This window comes from Protopterus annectens, chromosome 1.part2 (genome assembly GCF_019279795.1).
Source record: "Protopterus annectens isolate FY-2018-M chromosome 1.part2, PAN1.0, whole genome shotgun sequence".
NCBI classification, from domain to species: domain Eukaryota; kingdom Metazoa; phylum Chordata; order Ceratodontiformes; family Protopteridae; genus Protopterus; species Protopterus annectens.
In genome coordinates, this window is record NC_056727.1 from 273,164,793 (window position 1) to 273,192,071 (window position 27,279).

General features: G+C 37.6%; 1 protein-coding gene across 2 annotated transcripts in view; it reads right to left on the bottom strand.

Moving 5' to 3' along the window:
• PCSK2 (proprotein convertase subtilisin/kexin type 2) overlaps positions 1-27,279 on the bottom strand; it is a 2,031,987-nt gene that overhangs the window by 860,670 nt on the left and 1,144,038 nt on the right. For both annotated transcript variants that reach the window (XM_044056049.1, XM_044056038.1), the window contains one exon: positions 11,178-11,254. In XM_044056049.1, the coding sequence (XP_043911984.1) occupies positions 11,178-11,254 (77 nt within the window). The remainder of the gene's footprint in view (positions 1-11,177; positions 11,255-27,279) is intronic.

The window sequence follows — 27,279 nt, forward strand, 5'->3', positions numbered from 1 at the left end:
GGATAATGGAGCTAAGGGGTGATAAGATGTGAAGGTTGTTGGTGAAAACATTGAAGAGTAAGGGGTACGCCAGCTGTGTTGGTTTGCCATTTAACACATTGTAGGTGGTTAAATAGGTAGCTTGCAAACCACTGGAATGATGGTGGGGTGCAGCCTACAATGGATAGCTGACGAAGAAGTTTGTTGTGGGACACTGTGTCAAATGCCTTTGATGAGTCTAGTAGTAAGACAGAGGTGATATTACCAGAGTCAATAGCTTTGGACACCGTGTCTATGAAGGCGATTAAGGCAGTGGTGGTACTGTGTCATTGGCGAAAACCATGCTGGGTAGGGATAATTTGTTTTGGATGAGATGATGAAACAATTGACTATGTATACATTTTTCCAGGAGTCTGGAAAGAGGAAAAAGGACGAAGATTGGTCAATAATCGGATAGTTCATTGGAGTTGCCCCCTTTATGTAAAGGGGTGATGATACATTTTTTTCCAGACGTTAGGGACATTGGAAAACAGAATTCTAGTAGAACTCTCTAGAGTATCTGGTGAGTGCTGTGATAAAAGAGTCACTCAGGTGTGTAATTTGCCTTGTGTGAGTTAGAGATATGAAACCTTTGTGTTACACTTGACTTACACATTTTCTGCAAGGCATTATAACATTTAAGACAAAGCTTTGATGAAACATTACTGGGTAACAGAGACCGACAGTGCATATGAACTAAATGGACATATTATGGGAACATCTGTTTGAGACTGTAAGGGGATAAAACAAGAAATGGGATATACTACAAAGGATGGGGATACCCAACATTTAAGAAATAAAATTGAAATAAAACTGAGACCTTACATTTCTAAACACATGACAGCTGCATGGTGAGAATATTAGAAGGAAGAGTTAAAATGTGATAAAAAATTGCAGCTAACAAAATAGTTTAGAGATACACAAGCAGCCCCAGTATGTGCCCCTGGGACAAAATTACAGAGGTTCACAATAATTAGTACTCTGTGATGGTTCTAGCCCATAAAGAATACCTCCCTAGAAATTCTGAAACAGAACCAGGTCAGACATTGTGAAAAAGGCCTTGCACAATTAATCTCTTAGTAAGCCATAAAAACAGAATATAATGACAGTACTTATATTTTTCAAAACAGGCCAAGATTACCGACCCTACTTTTTTTTTTTTTTTTTTGTAAGGAATCATTGTACCTGTTCAGGTTAGTTCAGGTGACTCATTCAAAGGCTACAAACTAACAGCATTGTATTAATGGGCTGTATCAGTGAGGTATATTGTGATATGGTGCAACCATCACTGCTGAGTGACTAGAGATGCGTGTCAGTATTAGCTTGGCTACAGAACAGGCTATAAATACTCACATCTCATAGTTTAAACTATTGCATAAAATTACCCCGAGTTTTTTTTTTTTTTTTTTTTTTTTTGATAAGAGTCACGATTTCACATTTACAAGTATTAAAGTTGAGGTTATTCAATCAAAAGCCTAGTTCAGTATCCATAGCCCATTTTCTACTTTTATATCTTAGACGTCCAAAAAAATTGGTGAGTGTACAGAGCACTGTATCACGCCACTAGTAGGCTCACTAGCATAGACAAACAACCTTCATCTTTATCATGTTGTTTCAACAGTGTTTTACTCATGGAATTATGTATGCATAGATGTTTAATGTTATTCTCACTTATCCCCTGATGTCATATAATGCTGAATGTCTTCGCAGCACTGTTCATTGCTATCCCTTCATTAGGTCTTTCTGTCATGTCTTCAAAGAATACCAGAACATTTAAAATCAACATTTGCCTTAACAAACCCATAGCAGAGACATTCTTATTTCTAGTCTTAGTCACCCCAACCAAACACGGTCAAAATGTCATTACAAAATTTAATGTGTCTGGTGTCTCTTCCACATACACTGAAGCTAAACAAATACTATGATTTATAATGGATGCATGTTGCATTATCAGACTTTTGAGTTTTAAACTCTGGATTGGTTAAATTTTAATCCCGGGTATTTTGTTGGGGACTCTATTCAGTTTTATGGAGGGTGACTTTTTATGTATTGTGTCAATGGAAGGACTACATAATACATTATGTGTAAGAGCATTGTGTTTATCTATCTATCTATCTATCTATCTATCTATCTATCTATCTATTTTGAGCTTATGACTTTTTGAAGTACAAGTAAGGTTATTTTGGCATTAGTTTTTCAGAACTACTCTATATATATATATATATATATATATATATATATATATATATATATAATATATATAATATATATATATATATATATATATATAATATATATATATATATATATATATATAAATAAAGTATGGTGTGTGTGATATGTAACTGTAACAGTAGCAGTTGTTGATGGAATTCAAGCCATTGTAGTTTCTTTAGAGCAAGGCAGTGGTGAGAGTGGTAAGGCTGATTAGTGGCAAATCTAGCTATAGGTTTGTTCAAGCAAGGTGACTAAAGTGGTTTGTAAGTCTGTAAGAACTGGCACAGCATAGAGTAGGCAGAGTAGGAGGAATGGCTGAGCAAAAGAAAATTTACAATCAGATGAAAGTAGTCCCATTTTTTGATGTGTCTTTTAATGCAGTGTTGAATGTCAAGGTCAGATTTTAATTGATCTTCAACTATGGTACCAAGGATCTTAGTGTGAGATTTTACTTTGATAATGGTGTTATCAAGTGATGAGATAGTGAAGGTTCTGTGGGGGGAGAATGATTTTTGTAGGAAGAGAAGGAGTTTTTCTTTTTTTTTTGGATTTATGAAGTATTATTTTTTGTATGCTATCTTTCAATAGAAAGAAATGAGTTTTGGGCAAGAGAGTGAAGGTCTGGGATATTGTCAGAAAAGGGAATGAGAGTAGAGTCATCAGCATATTGTATAAGAGAGGAGTGGCTGCAGGACGTGAGGAGGTTGTTTGTAATGACGTTGAATAGAAGGGGCCACAGAACAGAGCCTTGGGGGACCCCCTGTCTGGGTAGGTAGGAAGGAGGAGCAGGACATGTGCCAACAGACTGTAGTCTATTTGTGAGGTAGCTAGAGAACCAGTGAAGAGTGGAAGTGGAGAGGTTGAATTCAGATAGTTTTGTTAGTAACATAGAGTGAGATACTGTATCAAAGGCTTTTGAGAGATCAAGAAATAGGCAAGATACTAATTGGTTGTTGTCTCTAGCTTCTGCGACACTATGAGTGAAAGATAAAAGGCTGCTAGTAGTGCTGTGGTTTAGCTGAAACCCATGTTGGGTAGAAGTCAGAAGGTTTTCTTGGATTAGAAATTTGAGATGCTGTGCAGGAATGCATTTTCTGAGGATTTTTGAAAGTGGAACAAGAATGGCTATCGGTCTGAAATTGGAAGGGTCAGTGGAGTTTCCTTCTTTATGTAAAGGTATGGTATAGAGGGATTTTAAGATGTTAGGTGCTGTAGATTCTTGGCTTGATCTGTTTGCTAGTGTCAAAAAAGGAGATACTGTCAGCCCAACTATCTGGAATTTTGTAAATAATTATATGTTATTTGTGAATATCAACGTGATTCATATGCTTGTGTTATAAGTGTATTAGAACTGTATGTCATATAAAATGGCTTGCAAAGACATGTGTGTTGAAGAAATATTTTGTAAATTATTGAGCTAAAATGTAACCGCAGCATGCCTTATTGGAAGAGAACAATAATGTACCTGCACTATTGTAACTGTTTAGATGTATATATTTTAAAAATGGAAATTGAAACATGAGAGAGTAACTTCAGAAAAATAGCTGAAAATTAAATTACTTTACAGCCATTTAATAAAAGGATGTTATTTTTCAGTTTCAGTGCAGTAACAGACACAATGCTTAGAATAGAGGATCTCTGCGTTGTCTTGAAAGTGTTTTTATTGTTTTATGACTTCCACGATCTGCAAACATCTAAGAAAAGCCCTTGTTTATGCATTTTCACAGGCAGATGCCAAGTGCTACCAGCTGCATTAATGGTTGTTTTTCACCTGGGATAGAATCAGATGACAAGAAGTGATGTCATCCTGCAAGCTATCCCAGCAGTAATAGTTGAGTTATTAATTTAAGAACTCTCTGAAAGAGACTGAGTATTCTGTATTTTGTCTTTGACCTGAAAGAAGATCTGTTCACCACACTTCTGCCTTGCTTTCTTTGTAAGTAAGTTAACTAGTGTACAATAATTCTCTTAAATTCAGTCAGGAATATAGTGAAGTACAGTATAGATGTTTTCTTTATTTATTAGAGCCTGTCCTGCAATGTTGTTTTAAATATTTCCTGGGATTTTAAAGTCTGATGTTACTGTGATTATATACTGAGTATTTTCTTATTCTTTAATAATTTATTATTAAATATATTTAAACCATACATTGTGGCTGATATTTGTGAGACATAAGTTCTGATGGTACTTGCATATTTATTTGGTGACACTGTGGGCCACTCCTAATAGCCTTGCGCTTGGTCAAACTACCATTTGGATTAATAGTAGCATTACACTGTAAGAGTGGACACCCTTTGTTAAGTGCCTTATAGTAGCTGATAAGGAGCTGGCTGGTGGCAGTAATAACTATCTTATAGTCTGGGTAGGAGGGCACATAGCTAGTAAAGCTGTGCCAGCCTTTCCCATGTGTGTGTGTGTGTGTGTGTGTGTGTATGTGTGTGTGTGTGTGTGTGTGTGTGTGTGTGTGTGTGTGTGTGTGTGTGTATGTGTATGTGTGTGTGTGTGTGTATGTGTAACTCAAACCTCAAAGAGTGTATGTGTCAGCTACTTGGGCAAGGACACAAAGCACTGGCTGGACAGAGAGGGTGCTAGAGGTTTTGGCTTGGCCACACAGCTGAGATCTCAACACTGTAGCTGTGCCAGTGGGGAGTCCTTTTGGGGATCTGGAGAAAGAGGGAGAAACCAGCCCTGGACTGACTGTGGTCGCTATGTGCACTTAAGGGAAATTGCACTTGATGCAGACAGCTGCACCTGGAATTACTGTGTGTATACTTGCCATCCTTCCAATGTACATCCCCCACTGGTGCTAGTGGTAAGGATTGCGGCTCCTTGATTACTGTTGCCAGGGGTGGCACGTCACAGCTAGTATAGAAATAGGATAGGCTGTAGCGTCATCGGCGAGCTTGAAAAAGAGGAAAGGTTGGTTATCAGTAGAGGGTGAACATGGTTTTAGTTTGAGCAGGAGTGATTTAATGTGGATGTGGGTACTGGTTTTAGCGAAAAGAGGATTATATTGGTATGAGAAGAAAAAGTGGTAGGGGATTGGTATTATGGTCTATGTGAGTTAGTTTGCGGATTGAGTCAATGAAGTAACAGTTGAGAAGGGTGGCAGTTTCCTGTGGAGTGTTTTTTGGGTAGGGGTTTGGGGGTTCCAGGACTTCCAGGGTGAAGAATTTTGTTGATGGTCCTCCATAACTTTTTTGGATTAGAGTAGTGGTTAGTTTTGGCCTTACTGTATAAATTTTGCTTGCCTTTCTTGATTTGCTTTTTGGTAAGGTTTTTGAGTTCTTTGTAATTTTGGAGATGTGGAGGGGATTTTTTTAGACAGGTTTTACAAACACCATCTCTTTTATGCATAATGGAGCATGTGTCTTATGAAAGGCAGGGGGCATAGTTGGCTTTAATACTGATTTTTTCAGTCATCCTAGAAAGCAAGGATTTTAAGGAAAATATGGTTGAATTCTAGTACTGCTTTATTGAGGGGAAAGTGATGGAGGAAAGACCAGTTAATGAAAGATAGCCTAGTGTTAAATGTTTCAACATTAAAGCTGGAAAGTTTGTGGCAGTCTTTCTGTTATTTGTCTGAAGAAGTCATCCTATGAGGAATGACGAAAAGCGCTTAACGTAATAAAATTGTGTGCAGTAGTTTTCCTTGCCTGAGCCATTCGTCTTTTTTAGGAAGTTTGTTTTTATCTTTTTTAAAAGTTTGTGGCAGTCTCTGTATAAGTGAGACCTAGAAGGTTGGACAGAATGTATTTTGATATGGGTGGGGAGATAGTCACTTATGGAGTCAGGTATAGTACATAGGTTATGGTAGAGGTTGGGATCAGTTGTAATGATCCAGTCTAGGATAGAGCTGGTATTAGTATTTTTATTCATGAGAGTGGGTGATGTGATTCGTTGATTAAAACCATGAAGCTTTATGCTAAGATTTGGGAAGTCAATAGTTAGTTTTTTCCAGTCTATGTTTATGTCACCAAGGATGACTGTTTCATAGGGTATGCTGTGTAAAATCCATGATAGCAAGTGTTCAAAAATGAGGATGTTATTACCTGATGGGATGTAAATGAAAGCTATAGCAATTTTTTATGGGTGTTTATGTGTCAGTTGAGTATTAAAAGTTTAGCTGGGTGGAAATTAGGGATAGCGGTAGGTACAGAGGAGAGGTTACGTTGCTCAGAATAGAGAATTGCAACTCTGCCTTCTTTTTTTGGGATTCTATCTAGCTGAAAAATGTTATATCTGGGAGATAAGATACCATTGTTTGAGATGTGGGGCTTTAGCCAAGTTTCAGATAAGGTTAAGAAGGATTAAATGGACATACTCTTTATTAAATGTACAGTTTGATTGGCTTTAACACTGAACAATGTATTTAAAAACGGGTGTATTTTGGAATTTTAATTTATTCTGATGAAGCTCGGGAGATTCCTGGGTGAAATCGCTTAACATTTAATAAATATATTGTGAAGTTTCGTGGTCTCTTGTTCTGGGTATCTACACAGCATTTCTTCATAGTCTACGGGTCTATTGTGTTTTTGTGAGATAAGGTTAAGATATGTGGAGTGGAGTGGACTATCCATGATTGGAGTTTGATGGCTTTATTGAGAAGGATTTGTATGTTTATTGAGTAGAAGGTTACATTTGGGGGGTAGAATATGTCAGGGGAAGGATGGTGTATGGTGGGAGGAGTGGAGGGTTGGAGTGGAGGGGAGAAAGGGCAGAGTGGAGAGATGGTAGGGCCAAGACTGTGGTAAATTTCTCCATCTAGCAGAAGAATTCTTGTCAATAGAGTAAGTTGAGGATGATAGGTCGAAAAAGTGCAGAATCTTTACTTAAGTTTGGGGGAGAGAGAGGTGTAAGTTAGTATTTTGATTTTTAGGAGCTGCAAGTAGGAGAAATTATACAGTGATAGAGATATTGAATGTGGTTCGGTAGTGTCATTATTAGTAAGTGAATAGATAAGTGTAGGAGGTGGTTTTAGGTAAGACAGTTTAGTATTATATGAAGTTAGAAATGCAAGAAAGAGAAATAATGGGGTTGTTAGGTATATGTGGAACATGATGTAGAATGTTGTGAGTGAGATAGTTTAGGAGCTGTAAGGAGATGACAGAAGTTTGGTTAGTGTGGAAAAAGGTATTGATAATTATTTAGGTAGGGAAGGTATAGAGGGGATAGGAGTTGGATTGGGTTGAAGGTAACTAAAGTGAATTGGGTAGGATAGTTTATGAATAAGCTACGAAAGAGTAGGAAGGGTTGGGCAAGACTGTGTTGTACGTGGAATTTAGAATGGTTAAGTGGTTGTTGTATGGTTAGATAGTGAGTGAAGACATAGGTTGGTAGTTCTTTAGTAGGGGGTATGGTAAGTCAAGGTGGGTAGAGTATAAATGTATGGTATGTGGGGTTTGTTGGGAATTGGGGGTAGGGTAGAGGACCAGTGTGAGACTGAGCACAGACAGGGTGAATGGAGTGGGGCTACACCAAACACAGAACTGCTCAAAACAATCAAAGAAGAAAGAGACAAAAAAAGGAACTAAAAGTTATAGTGATAAATATTTTATTTATATTAAAGTTTGGTTTTGTTTGTTATACTTTTAGGTCATAAGAGTTCTTGTACCATTAAATCACCTTGATATGGACGTATGTAAAGCAGGGGGAGGGCCAATGGAAAGTGCCTGAAGTCTTTTAAACTTTACTGGCACAGGCACTATATTGTAGAGAGATGTGGGCAAGGAATGTGTGTCCTTGAAGCCGTGATGCTGAGATTGATCATTTGGAAATTCTCTATTAGCTTCACTGCTGCTCTCAGATCTGAACCTCAGTTTATGGTTGTAGAAATGGATAAATAGACTATTTACTTTGTCAGTCACTGGGTCACTGTGCACTGGGTGTTGCATTATAGGTTTAATACAACAGCAGCAGTCAATAAAACAATAGCAGCTGCATAAGAGTTAGGTAGGAAAGTTATTATTACAGGGTTGAGGGAAATAGGAGGGTGAAATTTACTACATAGTCAGCTAACTGAGTCAGTGTGCCTGCCGTTACTCTGCTATAGTACAATACAAAGTTAAACACCAGAAAACAACACTACAGTTGTACAGGGAAGAACCTACACTTATAGAAATTAGAATAAGTTCCTCACTTGAGGGAGGCAGATGTGGACCAAGACTTTCAGAGACAGTCTTTCCAGCAGGGGGAAGAAACACACACAACTATAATAATTAGGATAATTGTTAAAAACAGAAAGACAGTTGTAATAAGGGGAGGGGGAAGAGAAAGTAGGAAAAGAGTAGAAAATGCAGAAAAGGGTTAGAGTTTGAGAGGTAGCTCAACTAGAGTAAACAATGCATGGTCAGGAAAAAAAGTAACAACTGAAAACCTCAGTAACCAGTAACAGAAACACTAAACTTGACAAAAGAACTAAAGTAGAAACATATATCAGCTACGATTCTCAGGCTATAGTAATAAAGTCTTTACAGCTATAGGATTTCTGGTTACCAAAGAAGAAAAATTGTACAATGTAGGCAATAACAGTAATTTTTCATATTAGATAGCAGTAAAATGATAGACCAAGCTAATGGTTTAAGTAAATATCAGAAGCAGCATCCAGAGAGAGAGAGATACGGTTACAAAATTATCTATAAACAGCTGCCGACATTTGCTGAAATACTAGTATCTGTGCCAGTGTTGTAGCACATGTAGATAACCTACTCAGTTATTTGCTATAAACAGACCACATACAAAACGGTGCTCAGATATTAATCACATAGATCATATTATTCTTTAGTTTAAAGATGTACTAGGAATAGACAACATGAGGCAAATAGTGTTCACACATTATGCATTTAGCCAGTTCTGTTGTGCAGTGTAAGAAAATAAGGGTACTTATATGGTGAGCACACTGACCGCAAGATGCAGGGAACTGCAGGGAAACAAAGTAAAGTGTAGAAAAAAATAAATGGTGCCCAGCAATTCCAAGGTGCTAAATCACCTCGGTACAGATGTAGGTAAAGCAGATGCAGTTTGAGGGCAAATAGAAAGATCCAGAAGTCTTTTAAACTTAAGCGGGATAGGCACTGTATTGTAGTGAGCTGTTGGCAGGGAATGAGTGGCCTTGAAGTCGTGATGATGAGATGGACTATTTGGAATTTCTCTATTAGCTTCAGTGTCACCCTCAGATCTGAGCCGCGGTTTATGGTTCTGGAAACGCAAAAATAGACTATTTACTTTGTCAGTCACTGGGTTACTGTGCAGTGGGTACTGTATTATAGATTTAATATAGGTTTAATACAAATGCAGTGATCAATAAAACAAATTCAACTGATGAACCTATAAACACAAAATCAATAAAAATCCAAGGGGTGTGGAAATGCTTACTTTCAGGATGATTCCCTCAATTATGCAGAAAAAGAATAATACTAATGGGGTAATAAAAAGCATAATTAATTAGGAAAATATCGCAGATGAGTGATCAAAGGCTTAGAACCAGAAATAATTATAAAGACACCAGCCAGTGTATGTGAGAATGGGGGAGCCAGCTAAATCTATAATAAGTTAATAAATGCAGTTTGTGAACTTTGGCCATAAATTAAATCAGGTCCAAGGTTCAGTTTTCTAAATGATAGCAAAAGAGATCTTAACCTCTAATATTTTAATGGTAGTAGACAATGGAGCTATTACAGTGGCAGGTTATGGGGCAGTGGTCAAATGGGTAAGAGCTGCACTAGTGATGTCAACAACATAACAATGACCCAGTCTGGGGTCTGCTAAATGTGTAACTGTTGCTTGGCATACAAGTGCATTATTACTCTCTTACTAGTATCAGGCTATGTCGCTGAGTTTCTCGATGGTCTCCTTAGCTGTAAGCTTAGTACGAGGCTATGAACCTATGCATCAGATGCAATTTATTGCAATGTAAGTGCAAACACAACTAATCAGCTACAAGCAAACTCCTTACAGAGGTCCATTGCAGTGGTCAACGTATTGTCTGTGACCTGTACAAAACAGCTTATCTAGAGTAATCTCTCATCAATGAACATGCAAAAATGTTTTTAAAGTTTTCAAGTTGCTACAACACCTTCCATTATACTGTTCCATTGATTCTTCTGTTTATTTTCTCAATTAATTAATATGGTGAATGTTAAAAATGCATCTCAAGGAATTTCTTTAAGGAAGGGTACTGCCATGGATAAAAAGGTAGAATACTGCCTGTTCTGATTAATTCTGATATCTGTTATTAATAAAACAAGTAGAGTGCATTTATTTCTAGTTACCTTTAGCCATAGTTGCTACTTCCTACTTCCACTGAATTAAAATGCCCTCATTAAGAAATTAAACGTATGCATGATATGTCCTTTACTCCATCTGAAATCAAGCATTAAACATGCCTTTTATCCTGGCAAAGAAAAGTCCATTATTATATTAATCCAATGAACTGTAACTGAAACAATGTAAATTAATGAGTGAGAGGAAGTCAAAAGACATCTTAATGGAAATGTAATGATACTATGAGTAAAATTCAAAAAGACTCCTATAAATGAAAAATCTTCTGACAGAGTTAAAGAAACAGCACACGTTGTGACACATTTATCCATCTTTTCTGCTATGCTATCATTTCTGCTGCTTTAGACTGAAAAGTTTTCATCAAGCATCAAGCATTCCCACCAAAGGAAGTCTCACAGTTTAGCCATTACTTCTTAAGAGAGCTGAGTAGTGAAAATGATGCAATGAAACTCATCAAAATGCTCTCAAATGCTCCCGGAAGAATCACCAGTAAAAAGAAAAAAATCAACAAGGTAACAGTAGTGACTTTTCTCCAACTTGTAGAATAAAGCATTCACTGCTGTACAAAGTTTTAAAAAGGGTAAAATTATGAATTACACTGTCATGCAGACCTTTTCTGTGTGAAGATTATTGATTTGAACTAGATGTCGTGACTGAATTACCTGTTAAACCAATCATCTGTGTACCGAGGGTATGGATAGGGGTCGTTGCTGCTGAAGTCATAGCTGGCATCTGCATTCTGAAATACAAACACAAAAGTAACAATGGCTGTTAAATAGATATATGACAGCAAACTATTCTAAGCCAGAGGTGTGCATAAAGCATTCCTTTTGTTTTATTTTGATTTCTTTAAAATGAAATACAATGTGCATCAGAGTTGGAATGCAATAAATATGAAGATTAAAAAAAAAAATAATTCAAAGTAGGAAATGCCATTTATTTATGTATTTTTTATTTAAAAAAATAGTATCTATGCAAATATGAAATAGAAGAATTAAGTCAAAATGAATTATTCTGAAAACTAAAGCTTCAAATGTGTAGCACAGATCTGGGAATTATGCCACCATGATTAACAGAAGGATCTTATTGAAAACCTCTATCAAATGATTAACTCTGGGGTTTAAAATGAAACAACAATGGCATTTTAACACTTGCAAGCTGGTTCAAATGGTCCCATACACTGAAATGAAACAAAAATGATGGCAACACATTCTCAGCTATGCTACTGAAATGGCTGAAATATAAAACATAATTTTCCTTTGCCAATCTTATTTTAATATAGATTATAAAAAAAGAACAGCATTATATCACAATTAGACTTACTGCAATCCATATACAACTAGCAGTAGTCAGTGGAATATAATGCAATGTAGTTATTGTATGATCTGAAAGACACTGTAAAAGAATTTAATTCACATAGCGTGGTCACACAGCAGTGCATGAGTCATTGTCTTCCTCAAAGTTACATCAAGAAAAATATATCAGAGGAGGACTGGAGCACTTCTGGGAAACCTGGCACTTTAGGTGCAACTGTCATTGTTGGAATACGCATCAATGAACAATCCATCTATTCAAGTGTTTTTTGTCAGTCAGTAGCAGTACAATAATTAAAATGTTTGAGCCACATGAAAGGCTGATGAGGTATATTGCTGCCCCAAAGTGAAGGGTACAACTTGGGCATGTGAACCTGTCTAATACACATGAAGGGCTGATGAGGTATATGGCTGTGAAGGGTACAACCTGGGTATAGGCACCCGTTTAATACACATGAAGGGCTGATGAGGTGTATGGCTCTGCCAGTCTATGTGAAGGGTATAGCTTGGCCATATGCACCTGTTTAACACACATGAAAAGCTAATGAGATGTATGGCTGCCCCAATCCATTGGAAGGGTACTGCTTGAGCATATGCACCTGCCCATCAATGAAACAGTACACAATGTGCTTCTAATCTGTATTCTGCAGACTCACAGCTGAAAAGTATAGCAGAGGCATCAAGTGTGCACCAGTTCATAAAATCTGTCTATCTGTTGATGTAGGCAATGTGGCAGCCATCACTGAATTTGATTAAGTAACTTTTTTACTTCATACAGTCGTATGATTTCAGTCATTGATACTGGCCCTTAGGAGAGAGCATTTTCATAAATCCAGCAAAATGGTATATATTTGTATTGCATTTATGAAAATGCTCTATTCTAAAGGCCTTTTAAATAGATGTCAATTATCAAGTAACTTAGGGCTGACAGTAGCAATGACTGAAATTGTGAATGTGTATACATTTATTGCTGATGTGATTTTTTTTCCTACTGCAAATGTTGTGCTAAATGTTCTTCATACTGACCACATAGTCAAAGGATAAGCTATATAGGTTATATCTTGCATAGAATATAACTGCCAGCCATTGTTCAAAGCTTCAGGGCACCTTCCACACACCCAAACCACTAGACAGATTGAGCTGAGTTGACTAAACAGACAGGTTTGGGTGCTAAGCCCTTCAGAGCTTTCCTGAGACAGAGACCACTCCTCTGTGGGCTTTTGAGGATTGATGATCAGTTGGTGGAAGATAACTACCCTTTGAGGAAAGCAATTTCCACATTATTTTTTTATGTTCAAATTTACTTTCCTGTGTAGGAAAGTAATTTTAAGCTAGGAATATGTGTTTTATTGACTGTTCCATTACTTTACTGTGATTTTAAATGGGGCTGCACTTAGGTGTTTGACAATTTAAAAGTTGATTTAAGTATTTTAAAACCATATTTTTCTGTAGAAAACTTTACTTAAATTATTTTTTGGAGGTAGTAAAGTGCATTAGATTGCTTTTTTATGGGATTTTATTGGGATATCTGACTTTTGAAATTTTGCTGGCTTGTGCTAATTAATTTCTCCAGGAAAGAAATGCTGTTCTTGGCATGGCTATATAACCATCTTCCAGTCTCATGACCCATAATTCTTCCAGTCTAAAAATGAAAAAGGTTACCTAAACACTCTTTGAGACCATAGCTAGTAATTTACCTTAGCTACAGGTGGGTAACACTGCTGTGGCAAAAGTTGGTTTCCACTCAACTTTTCTCCGGGATAGCTCTGGAGTTGCCCATATAACCACTATAGACCAGGGGTTAGCCACATCATCTGTGGCTGTTGGGATCCCCTTAGTAGGCATGGGAGAGTCACTTCTGTTAGTATAGGGAGAAGGGACATGGAAGGTGACCCTCTTTAACCAGAATGTTGTGCACATCCCTGATGAAACTATTGTGCCATTAAAACCATGGTTTGCCCTAATTTTCCTGTCAAAGAGACACAGAAAACCAAACATATATCTCCTCCTGCTTTAGATTCACTGGACAAGGGTAGTTTATTAAGTCCAGCACAGGATCTTGTACAGGCTTTTGAACCTTCTTATCAGATGGTTTCTGGTAAGAGAAAAAGGGATTCTCTTTTCCAGAAGAGATTCAAGAACTGAATCTAGAAATGAATATTTGTGCAGGCAACAGTTTTTTTCTCCTCAGAATTCTGATTCAGAATCAGTGGAGATAATTTTATCTGAATCTCCCCGTCAATGCTCTTTATCTGAGACTATTTCCAGAATATGCCAGTGTCTTTCATGGGAGAACACTGAGGTTTCTCAGCCCTTTAGAAAATACTGTAAAATTGTATGACTGGAATACCCAGAATATCTTCCCATTCCCAAGTGCTGCCAGCATTGAAGGATATGTTTTTTATCACAGCCTGTGGTTTCCCTGATGGCTAGCCTGCTGCACCTAAAAAAGCAGATAGAATGTTCAAAATTTCTCAATCTTTCAAATTTCTATATATTCATTTCAGACCAGCAGCTATAGTTTTAGTCAACCCAACTGCTGCCAAGCATTTCAATCACTAAACCTTCCACTTCTGTCAGAAATGGTACTACACTTGATGAGCTTGGGGGAAAAGTATGCACTTGTAACTTTAATTTTTTGATTTTTGAATTTTCAGGCTCACATAATAAAGTTTATTCTGACTAACTGTGAAAGTATGAGGAATGTTTTATCTGCAGCCCCTTTCAGTGAGTAAGAATCTGCTTTGTGTGGGTTACTTTCTTCTATTTCTCAGGTCATTACAAATTGCTTAAAGAATGTTTATGACTGATGAGACTACATCTAGGTTTGTTGCCAGTTTGCCATGGCTGCTTTCTCAGAACTTCCCAAAGGATACATAGAATGATATTTTAATTTTACCTTTGGATAGAGATTTAGTTTTTGGTCCATCTGTTGCAGAAGTTATCAAAATGTGATAAGAAGGGTAAGTTGATATAGGAAATGTCTCAGATTTTCATCCCTCTTCTAAATTTTCCAAGGGATTTTCTGCTACCTTGTCCAGTTTTGGCAAGAAATAAAGCAAACTACCTCAGCAAAATACTGGTAAAGAGATGCTTACAGTACAATGGCACGATGCTCCAAAAAAGGTAACCCCCAGAATGAAAGACAGTCAAATAGGGCAGAATGACTATGTAAGGGACCTTGGGTCTCATGGCATCTATAATTCTCACAATTGCCCCGGCAAGACTCCACATGATAAAGATACAATGGTATCTGAAGTCTTTGGTTCCAGCACCAACACCCACTATCTTTTCAGATTCCAGTTCTGGGATTTGTGAGTACAGAAATCGCTTGGTGGAGACATCAGATATATCTGAATCCATGTCCCCCTTTCTCCCCTCCTGTTCCAAAGCAGTCAGTCACCTCAGATGACTTTGGCTTTGATAGGGAGCAGTGTCAAGAGAGAAAACCGTGTGTAAGGTATCTTGGACAGCAAAAAAAGAAAAAAAAACACAAGCAAACAACTGTAAAAGAGATGCTTGCCCTTATCAATGCATTTAAGTCCCTGAATCACCCTTGGTCTCCAGTATCAGTTCAAGCTGTTACAAATTATACCACAGTGATGTGGTACATAAACAAGCAAGGGGGAACCAGGTTTTAGCTCCTATGCAGACTAGCCATGTTAGCATGGGATACAATTTACAGCACTATCTCACTCCACATGTTTCCTACATTCTGTCAGAGCAAAATTGTGTGCCAGATAAGGAGAGCAGGGCAAAGACAGATCCTTATGAATGGAAACTAGATCAGGAGGTTAGCCAGGATTTTTTCTATCTGAGTTGAGTTCCTCAAGTAGACCTTTTTGCCTCCTCTGCTCCATGATTTTATGCATGAAGGCCTGGAAGACAGATAACTTTTCTTTTCTTTTCTTTTCTTTGTACAGTAATATTCATGTATGGTTTTCCAACCCATCTGCTAATATCCAAGGAACTTCTGAAGATTCAGAAGAAATAACCCATGTTTATTGTGGTGACTCCCTTCTGGCCCATGAAACAGTAGTTCTTTTGGGATTGGCCAGGGGCAATTACCACAAGCTTCTTCATAGAGTGTATCTACTCACCCAAGAACAGGGGTGTTTGCTAAATCCTGACTCCAGACAACTTCAAATGACTGTCTGGATGATTTGGTCTTAATACCTTTTAGTCACCTGTTTACTGAGGACCTGCAGCAGGTACTAATGGAAGCAAGAAACCCTGGTACTAGAAAATCACATATTAGCAAACATAAAATGCATCCAATCAGGGCAAGTGTTTCTGTGGTTTTACAATATTTGTGTGAGTTACATTCCTAGAGCCTATCTTACTCCATGATGACGATTCTATTTGCTGGCCATTTCAGTGTGTCTGCCCATGGATCCCCCTCTTTCAAGGAATTTCCATGTCAAAATGTTTTTCAAGGGGGTTTTGCATAAGAGCCCTCCAGAAAGAAAACAGTGACTCATCCTTGGGATCTTAATTTTGCATTAGGGAGGGTAACCATTGCTCCATTTGTACAAGTTCATTTGGCTGACTTGTGGTTATTAACACAGAAAACAGTTTTACTGGTAGCTCTGACCTCTGTAAAAAGAGTATCTGAGTTGCAAGCTCTTATGGTGGGTCAGCCTTATCTCATTTTCCACAAAGACACGGGTTCCTTGAGAATTAAATCTTCTTTTATGCCTGAAGTGGTAATCAAGTTAAATTTAAGCTAAACTATCCATCCCACTTTGTTCTTCCCTGAACTCCAAAATGAGGGATAACGGATACTTCATACCTTGGATGTCCACAGACCGCTCAGGTACTATCTTGAAAGAACAAAGTCTTTCTGAATTTCTGATCTTTTTTTTTTTTTTTTTGTGAAGGTAAGAAGAGGGGACAACCTTTGTCAAAGCAGACTATTTCCAAATGGTTGTCTCAGTGTATTAACGTTTGTCATTCTCACCAAACAAAACTGTTCTGATACTGTCAAGGCATGGTCTACCTGGGGCTTTGCTTCATCTATGGCTTTTTGGAGAGTATTGGACTCTAGAAGTATTCTAGATGCAGCAACATGGTTCCCAGTATATGCTTTTATGATGCACTACAAGCTAAAGTCCATCTCCAGGTTTAGGTCAGGTGTTGCTATGACCATTCTCCAGGGACTTCTGGACCCTTCTCCTTCTACCTGCCATTTATTTTAACCTATGGTAATTGAATTGAACCACATAGCTTAGGCTACTGCAGCAGTTATCAATATTCTGAACATAGTACCATCGTGTAAGTAAACAAACCATAGCAGTAGATGTGCAAATAATCAGTGCTGCAGTAGCCACTCCCTCCCTCCATTTCACTATCAGTGCTGCAGTACCACTCCCTCCCTCCATTTCACTTTTATGCCAGCGTGTAGACATTTATATTTTGTTGCTTCTAGCAATGTCCTATCAAAGCTTGGCTCCCTCTCACAGATGGCATGAAAGCTCTAAAAAGGGCTTGCCACCCAAACCTGTCTTTTTACTCAGCTCAGCTTAAGCTGACAAATGGTTTGGTTGTGAGAAAGGTGCCTTGATACTTTGGAAGCTGTTTGTCTATTATATCCTATTCAAAATATAACCCATACAGCTTAGGCTACAGTGCCAGTCACCATTCGACCATTTTCTATTATGGTAAGCTTACTTATACAACTGTACTTTACCTGTATGTTTACAAAGAATTCAATAAAACAAAGAGACCATTCATTTTCCTAAAAGATAGAACTGACACAGATACTAGGAGGATGCTATGTCCCAGATCATGATAGTTGTGTCACAAAGAAAGGACCTGCATATGTGTGCTTTAAGTCACACACCACTGATACCACTTAACAGTGTTTTAACACTACAGAAACTGGACAAGACATATGTTCATTTGACATGTTTCCTCTAAAATAGTAATATTGCTTGGATGTAGAACAATCGATTGTATTATAAGAAGAGTAATGCATTTTGGTTTCTCTGATATTTAAAAGCCATTAGGTAAATGGGAATATGGTGACTCTAACAAGATAAAGGTACAATGTGACTGTAGAATATATTATATGCTCAGTCCTGGAATAAAGGCAGCTTTAATGATGATGGAAATCATCAGACTGCACACTGCACAAGCCATAGGAATACAGCCATATGTGAATGAGTGTAGCGCTACAACCAAATACACGCCAGATAAAGAAAGACCTGGATCTCCTGCTTCTTTGCCTAAAGAATCAGTTTTAGGTCAGACATGTTTGCTGGATTTCACTGAATGTTGTAACTGGCTTTTCACTTGTCACTGAGTTACTGTGGTCTCACATAAGATTATAGTTGGTTCAGGGAGGTAGTCATACAGCAAGATGGTGTTTGTAGGGGAAAATTCCAGCACAAAATATGAATTTGAAGGACTGATTAATAGTTACTGCCTGCTTTGGGAGAGTTTTTGTTGCTGACATTCTATGATCAGGCCATCCTAAATTAGCTAATCTGTAGCTGGCTACACAACTGGCACTTACTCTTCTCAAACAAATACTTTACTTCAGAAACCTACTATTCCCAATTCTATCAGCAGATATCCTTTGATTTTTTTTATAGTTTATAGGCAGTTAATAAACTTGTAATCCAAAGACTCTAGTCCATACTCCCAGTTGCCTACATCCCTGTACCACAGAAACTGCAGCACATAGCCTTAACCCACTGTTCCAACTCCCAGACATGTTTTAAATGATATTAATTGCTGCTTCATTTCACTAACAAAATAATATTAAAAATCTGAGGCATGAGGCATGAAGATGAAGGATGCACATTAAAAAGTGGTTGAGGGAAGTCATCCAGGGAAGTAAATACTGTGGGAAAAAAATAGCCAGGGAACTGTTATGGCTAGGCTTGTATAGACCCTAGGGCCAATAGCCTAGTACCAACCTATGAACCTATGAACCTATTGCTATCATCAAGATAAGAGATGTTGTAGATATGTGTTTGTAAAACGTGGAAATATAGAAATGTCTTTTGCAGTAATGTTTTTTTATAAAAAGGGGGTATATGTTCAAGTACTCTAATATTAAGATGTATAAATCAGAAAACTGGACTTGGAAAGTCACACTGGTTTAATAAAATGCTTCCAGTATCGGATATGTAGCATAATGAAGCATTGAATGATTTGGGGTATATGTTGTAGAGTGCAACACCGTTGTTAAAGTAATAAGACTTTGACCAAATCTAAAGACTAGAGAATGCATTTCTGAAACAAAAAAATCAGACAGATATTGAGATTTATGCATATTTTGTCATTATAATATTTCAATGCCTCCTCTGGCATGTATAAATTATTTATTTATTTATTTATTTACTTAACATTTCCTAACCGGGAAAGTCCGACTTGGAATGAATCAATCTTCAGCGTAGGCCCGGGGAGAAATACTCCAGACGCATGACTTTGTAAATCAAAGTATATTGCTCAACTACAAAAACACCAAAGATACCTTGCTAAGAAAATTAAGGGCCTTAAATCTTTCAGTTACCCTGATAGACTAGCACAAGTCAAATTATACCTTACAGCTTACAGTCTTCTACAAGTTAGCCTTTCTCTTGCTTTTCAAGATATGAAAGACCCATTCCTAACTGACCTTCTTTTTCTTTGTTAAAACCAGTGGTTCCACAACTACCCACACTAGGGAACCTAAATATATACTGACAAATAAAAAAGGATTGCTAAAGAGAAAGGTTCCTTACTCAATGCATTAGCAGTTTATGGAATAATTTGCCACTACAGGTCAAACAAAGTATTAATTTGACTACCTTTAAGGGTAGTCTTGATAATTAAATAAGTAGACACAAATTTACGCAAGGACTGTATAGCCCCCCTCAGTTTGGGAGGTGAGCACTGTTAGGTGCTTGAAAGGGAGGAGCTAACTTTTAACTATGCCTGTTTAAAGGTGTATAAAGCATGGTATCTTATGGTCCTCAATATTGTTCCTATGTTCTCGTGTAAGTGACTCAGAAAGTGTTGGGCCCCTAGAATCTAAATGTATTCTAGGAAAAGCAGAAATATGTGGCACCTAAGGGATGCATAGGATGCATGGAAATTGTGAAACTGTGCCCCAAACTGTATTATTCTTCTTCTACCAGTCTCACTCTATTTTCCAGACCATACATTTTCTCTCAATCCCATCTTTTCAAAAACATGGACAGTAAACACGTGACATTTATATTGGAAAAAGTAAAGACTATAGATTAGGGCACATAATGTTAATAATTTCAGTCTCCTTTGCTTTCTTCTTGTGTATCTAGCACTAATGCCAGGTAATGGTCACCTAACTGCAGGACTTGAGGCCATCATGCACCAAACTACAGAATTCTTGGCAGAATAAGACAAAAGTATAGGAAAGAGGACATAGAAAACCACAGTGAACAAAGGAAGATGCAGAATAACAGTAGAAAGAGATCAGGTTTGTCTAAAAATTAGAATACTCTGTTAAGACTACATCAGACTCAGAAGGCAAAAGAGGTAATGGAGGAGCTTTGGCCATTGAGAGGTTAATGGCTAAGGAGGTGACAGATAGCCCAAATAATGGAGGTAGAGAAACTCCAAGGGGGTTCTCAAAAAGCAGGACTGGGTCCCTGGACTAGGTACAGCATTTTCCCTAGATTCTATAGTTGGTTTCAAAGGAGATTCTAGCAGGGCTCCAGCTAACAAGGGTAACTTTGATCATATAAGAAAATGCAAAGTCATGCTTTTTTAACCTGTGATGGTAAGGGGGGTTATCATTGCGGGATGAAAATATACTCTGGAGAAATGAAATGAGTACAGGGCATAAATGCCTTTTAAGGAATTCGTATCTAAAGCAAAGCTAGCTGAAGAGGAAATCCCTGCTAATGAATAATGTTGTGAAATATAATCTAGCCTCTGTTATTCGAAGTAATTGTCACTCCCGCATTCCAGATTATGTAGCAGTAGTTGCAAAGAAGGCTTTCAAGTATCCCAGCCACTATATCACACAACATATGACCACAACACATGTATATAATTGCTTGATTAATAAATGCAACTTTGTTAACAACAGCAGACAAGGAGAGATAGTTACACGACTGATAATGCAATTAGACAGCACCAGTTTTTTTATATTGCTTCCAAGGAGTCATCGACGTGTATAGAAGTGATTGATTTATTGTCTTATAATTAGACTGTCATCTACATAAAGAAAGAAATGTTAGACTGACATAGTCACACCCCAGAATTCCATATTTTCTTTGTGTTCCATATTTTAGAGTTAAAGCATTTAGTTCAAGCAGCAATATATTATCTTACTCGACTGCAATATGCTTAAAAAAAGGTTTCTAAAATTACACTCACTGTCTTGTTTACTTCTGAAATGCATACATAGAGTCAGTCATAAAATCCCACAAGTAGGTCACATACAAACACATTTTTGTCATAGGCTCTGCTCAGCCTTTAAAGTTTGCAAAGAATCAGTTGGATAGTGATAATAGCAAGCAGTCTGTCCACAAGTGTTGGTGTCTAATCATTTGGTCAACTACTCCAACTAATTAACTACCCAGAAAGGTAACAAACATACCATGAGCAGTAAGATTCTACTCATATTTAATGACAAGGTGACACAAAAACCAGTTCAGTGTTCTAAACAGCAGTAAACTGAAAGCCCATTAAAACAGAGCTGACTTTGACACTGCATAATCTCTCATTAAAATTTAAAGGGCTGTTTTAACTAACTCAGAAAAGCTGCTGCTAATCTACTGGCCTTCTGCATTTTACCTGTAATAGCATCCTAGTATACATAAAGGAGTCTTGGGATTTTTCAAGTCTGCACAAATCATGAGTCATCTGTTCACAGCTTCCCTCACCTGCCTGTGTTGTCTCTCTCATGCTCTGTGTGTGTCTTTTTTTATCTTCTTCATCTGTCACCCAATCTGCTAATTTATTCTACCTGCCCAGGCCATACCTCAGCCTCTTAGCACAAGAAAAATAATGGGGTACACAGATCCAAATATAGAGACAGATGTTAAATGCTACACTTATAAACTTAAAGTTGTTAAAATAACAGGATTTGTGTTAGCATGCATTTTCTGAAGGATGGGAAGTCTGAAACTCAAATCTATGTTATTATTTAGTGACTTCGATCCTCATTAATTTACCAGAAAACCACAAATTTTATGAGGAACATAGCAGAAATATGAGGCAAAAATCTGGGCATTCTGAGAAAATCAGAACAGTTGAGAGGTTTGGACCAGTCTCTTCACAAACCAATACATTGTTATATGCAGCTTGACCTAGGTCCCTGTCCTTCTCAGTTCTATACACCAAAATTGCATCACTTTTCTGTCTTAAACTTGACAGAAAGCAATCTCATTCTAATGAGCCTTGCCTTATAAGCAGCCTACTTATAGTGTTTTTGCCTTCTTTCTGTCAGACGTATACCCTGTCTCTGACGGTTTTTACTGTGTGTGGAGTTTCTCTCTCTTGTAATGTAATGTAATCCCACATGGCACCCCATCAACAGGTTAAGTAATTTATAAATACTTATTAGTTGATGCAGATGATACCAAACTCTGTTTCAGTTTTCACTCTTAGTACACGATTGAGTTAAAATAATTATTTTCTGTTTTCATTATAATATGGAGTAAAAGTGTGAATACACTCTATCATACAGTGACGAAAAGATGATTATCACATTGGTTTATGCTGGGCAGAGATGCAGTATGTCTTACCCCCTCCCAAACACCCACAGCATCGGAGGAGGCATGAATACTATTGCTGAAACGATGGATTTTTTGTGTGCTGGCGAGTAGTTCATGCAAACAGAAAAGCATCCTGGAAAGTGTCTCTTCATTTTGGATTAATTAAGCCTCAGACATAATATAGAGAAGTAAACAAACACTGGGCACTTCATCAAATGTTAAATGGGTACAGAAAATTAACTCTGGTCGAACGCACCTGATCTCGAAGTTTGCTGCCAATAAGGGCCATCTTTCCGACAGCACTAGTCTGCCTTTTTGCATATCTCCCAGGAGAGCAGAGAAGATGCAGCTTGTTCACCTGATCTTATTAATGGTACAATGGCAATGAATCCAATAAATATGCCATACAGACTGTGTGAACAAAGGATACCGCAGCTCAGTGATGCCCCATGTCAGACAGGGCTTAGGATATTGTAGGACAGCATGCTTAATTAACAGATCAAGAATATTAGCACTGTTGACAGATATTAAAAGAAATCACACAGAGCTGACTCAATGTCATGGTGAAAGAATGAAAAGACAAACACAACTGAGCAAGCTTCCTAATTTGGATCATTAATGACTTACTTAAACAGATTTGAAAATCATTTATTTATTTATGTAAATTCACTAACTGGTCCAAAGACCATTTTCAGCCACAACCAGGGCCAGGAAGCAGTAACAACATTTCCAAAGAACATTTATGATCACACTTCCTACCAAGTTACAGCAAACCAATATTTCCTTTCTCTTTACACAATAACCAACATTTACAGTTCAGTGTGTACTGTAATTATGCTTAGACTATTATTAGCACAAATCAATGAATTCTGCAAAAGGGTACTAGAACTTTTACAATTCAATAGCTAATACTGATGTGTTTCTTCATGAATGTTATTTACACAAATCAATGCATGAATACTTGCACTATTATTTACATATTTCTACTGGCTTCATAGCTGCCTCTGTTTATCGTTATGTTTTCTAATGGTTGCATGCAGTGTAAATTTTAGAGGTATAGGTCAGGCACCAATTCCCTAAATCTAACATGGTAGTGAGGTGAGCTTTCAAGGGCTTGTAAAATACAGTTAATTTACTAGCATTTTGTATGTTGTCTTGTAGAGTATTTCCTGATACAGAGATAGTTCTACAGAAGGTTCTTTGTGTTGTTGCCAAGGAATATTGGGTGTTTGTAGCTTTAAGGTAGCTTAACTTAGGTTATATAGCAGTCTTCTGTCCGGTAATATATTATTTATAGGAAGGCAGATGGTTTCATGTAATAGCTTGTCATTAGAATCTTCATTAAAAATGCAATATTGCCTCAAATGGTAACCACTTAGTTTTCTGGACAGTGTCACAATGGTGTTCCCTCTAACAGTGGATATAAAACGTTTACACACCCCTGTTAAAATGCCTGGTTTTTGTGATATAAAAAAATGAGACCACAATAAGTCATTTCAAAACTTTCCCCACCTTTAATGTGACCTATAACCTGTACAACTCAATTGAAAAAAAAAAAAAAAAATCTGTTAGGGGAAAAAAAAAATATAAAAAATAAAAACATGTACAATAAGCTGGTTGCATAAGTGTTCACACCCTTAAACTAACACTTTGTTGAAGCATCTTTTGATTTAATGACAGCATTCAGTCTTCGGGTCTATATTAGAACATTGACTTTTTAAAATGTTGAATGTTCTAATATTGACCCCTATTCAGCGAACAATGATAACATCGAACATCCAGAACAGCGAATGTTTTCAAAGGGAAAATATTCGCTGTTCTGACACATATACACACAACACAAACACACCAAACAAACAGCAATCCACACACATACACCTAAAATCCTACATCTAACCCTACACTAAACTGTACACACACCACTAGCTATCCACTTACCTTAACCCAAACCCTAACCCTAAGGACCGTCACTATCACACATTCACCTCACCCGCACCCTAACCCTAACGCACCTACTCCACCCTAACCCTCACGTCCACACAGTCTCATACTTACCTGACCCACGCCCTAACCCTAACTAACCTATCCCATGCCCTAACCCTCATGTCCACACAATCACACACTAACCTGATCCCGACCCGTAACTTTCCACCACAGTGCTGAACATAGCAAAGCCACAGGAATGGCCAACCAAATTCCTTCCCTAGGAAGAAATTCGGTGTTCTGCAGCTTCAATATTTTCAGCGTTCGTTGATTAGTGGTCGATATTAGAACATTCGAAGTTGTGAAACTTCGATGTTCTAATATAAACCCCAGTCTTCTTGGGTAGGAGTCTATCAGCATGGCACATCTTGACTTGGCAATATTTGCCCACTCTTTCTTGCAAAAGCACTCCAAATCTGTCAGATTGTGAGGGCATCTCTTGTGCCCAGCCCTCTACAGGTCACCACACAGATTTTCTATTGGATTTAGGTCTGGGCTTTGGCTGGGCCTTTCCAAAACTTTAATTTTCTTCTGGTGAAGCCATTATTTTGTTGATTTGGATATATCAGCAAAAAAACAATATTCTTCAAAAGGACTAACCATGACAGCAGGAACAAGTATAAAAAAACTTTAATTCATCTAGTGAGCGCTTTCATGCCCAACTGAACACACCAACAAAAACAACAGCTTTTAAGAGCAATTATATGGCATTACATAAATTGAAGTGCATCGAATGATTAACTACTATTTAAATAATTTACGAGCTTTAAGAACTGGCTTTAAAGGAACATAGCCATTTAACCCTGGATGACTGGCCGCCTAAAATCTGATTATCTATTCAGTCTCATGTTGTTCAGTAATATTCTTCACATCTCCAAGTCGTTTACCGAAACTTAAACGTTCTAAAGCCCTAAACTTATACGCATGCGAATCACCATCTTCTTGTGTGTGTCTTGCTAGAGCATTCCTTAAATCTCTGTTCCTAATGGCCAGAATGTGTTCTCTAATCCTCTCCTTTAACATCCTGTTAGTTTTTCTTCCTGTATAGAAACAAGTGCATGCTTGACATCATGCTATATAAACCACATTTAGAGTGGAACATGTGGCACTAGCCTTAAATTCAAACTCATATCTGGTAAGATGATGCTTAAATGTCTTGTTCTTATCAATATATCGGCAAAAATTACAATTCCTACATGGCACTGTCCCTATATGTCCATAGTGCTTCACCTTATGTACATTTCCATAACATAGAAGTATCTTCAGAGACTTTTTTATTTTTAAAACAAAACGTGACCTACCACAGTCCCAATCCTTGTGCCTGACAACAGGACAGGACAGTTCTTTTTGATAATATTACAAAAATCATCAACATTATAGGTATAATGCATCAAAAAGTTCACTCTTGTGGTATTGTCACTTTCATTAATCTGCCTTTCTCTATTAGCAGCATCATCTCTTGATAAATAAGGTTGAGCTGTATCGGATCTAGATGCCTTCACATCCTTGACCATACTGCATACTTCTGAATTCCTGTAACCTCTATCCCTGAATTCTCCTGCAAGTATAGTCAGATTGGATTCAAATATACTTTCCTTGCTGCTACATTTTTGTTGTTCTTGGGACCTTTCCACAGTGGAATACTTCTTTGCTGCTCTTGGACTGATTTGGATGTGTGCTTGGGGTCATTGTCGTGTTGAAAGGTGAAATTTCTCTTCATCTTCAGCTTTCTAGCAGATGGTTGAAGGTTTTGGACTAAACATGACTGCTATTTGGAACCGTTTATAATTCCTTTCACCTTGACTAAAGCCCTAATTCCAGCTGAAGAAAAGCAACCCCAAAGCATGATACTGCGGTCACCATGTTTCACTGTGGGGATGGTGTTCTTTTGGTGATGCGAAGTGTTATGTTTGCGCCAAATTACCTTTTGTAATTGTGGCCACAAAGTTCAACCTTAGTCTCATCAGACCATAACACATTTTCCCACATGCTTTTGGGAGACTTGATGTATTGTTTTGCAAATTTTAGCTTGGCATGGATGTCTTTCTGTGTAAGAAAAGGCTTCTGTCTTGCAACCCTACCCAATAGCCCAGATATGTGGAGAATATGGGAGATTGTTGTCACGTAGTACACAACCAGTACTTGCCAGAAATTCCTGCAGCTCTTTCAGTGTTGCTGTATGTCTCTTGGTAGCCTCCCAGACCAGTTTTCATCTTGTCTCTTCATCAAGTTTGGAGGGGCGTCCAGTTCTTTGCAACGTCACAGTTGTCCCATATTTTCTCCACTTTTTAATGACTGTCTTCACTGTGTTCTATGGTATATCCAATGCTGTGGAAATTTTTTTTCTATCCTTCTCCTGACTGATACCTTTCAACAATGAGATCCCTTTGATGCTTTGTAAGCTCTCTGCAAGCCATGGTTGTTGCTGTAGCAGGCAACTAAGTAAATGTCAGGAAAATCCTACTAGGACAGCAGAAATTTATTTGGGGTTAATCAAAGTCTCTTTACTTGATGGCAGGTGTGTACCCGAGAAGACTGAGTGCTGTAATTAAATCAAAAGGTGCTTCAACAAAGTATTAGTTTAAGGGTGTGCACACTTATGAAACCAGCTTATTGTACATTTTTTATTTTTTATATTTTTTCCCTAACAGATTTGTTTATTTTTCAATTAGATTGTACAGGTTATAGGTCACATTAAAGGTGGGAAAAGTTTTGAAGTTATGTATTGTGGTCTCATTTTTATATAACAAAAATCTGGCATTTTAACAGGG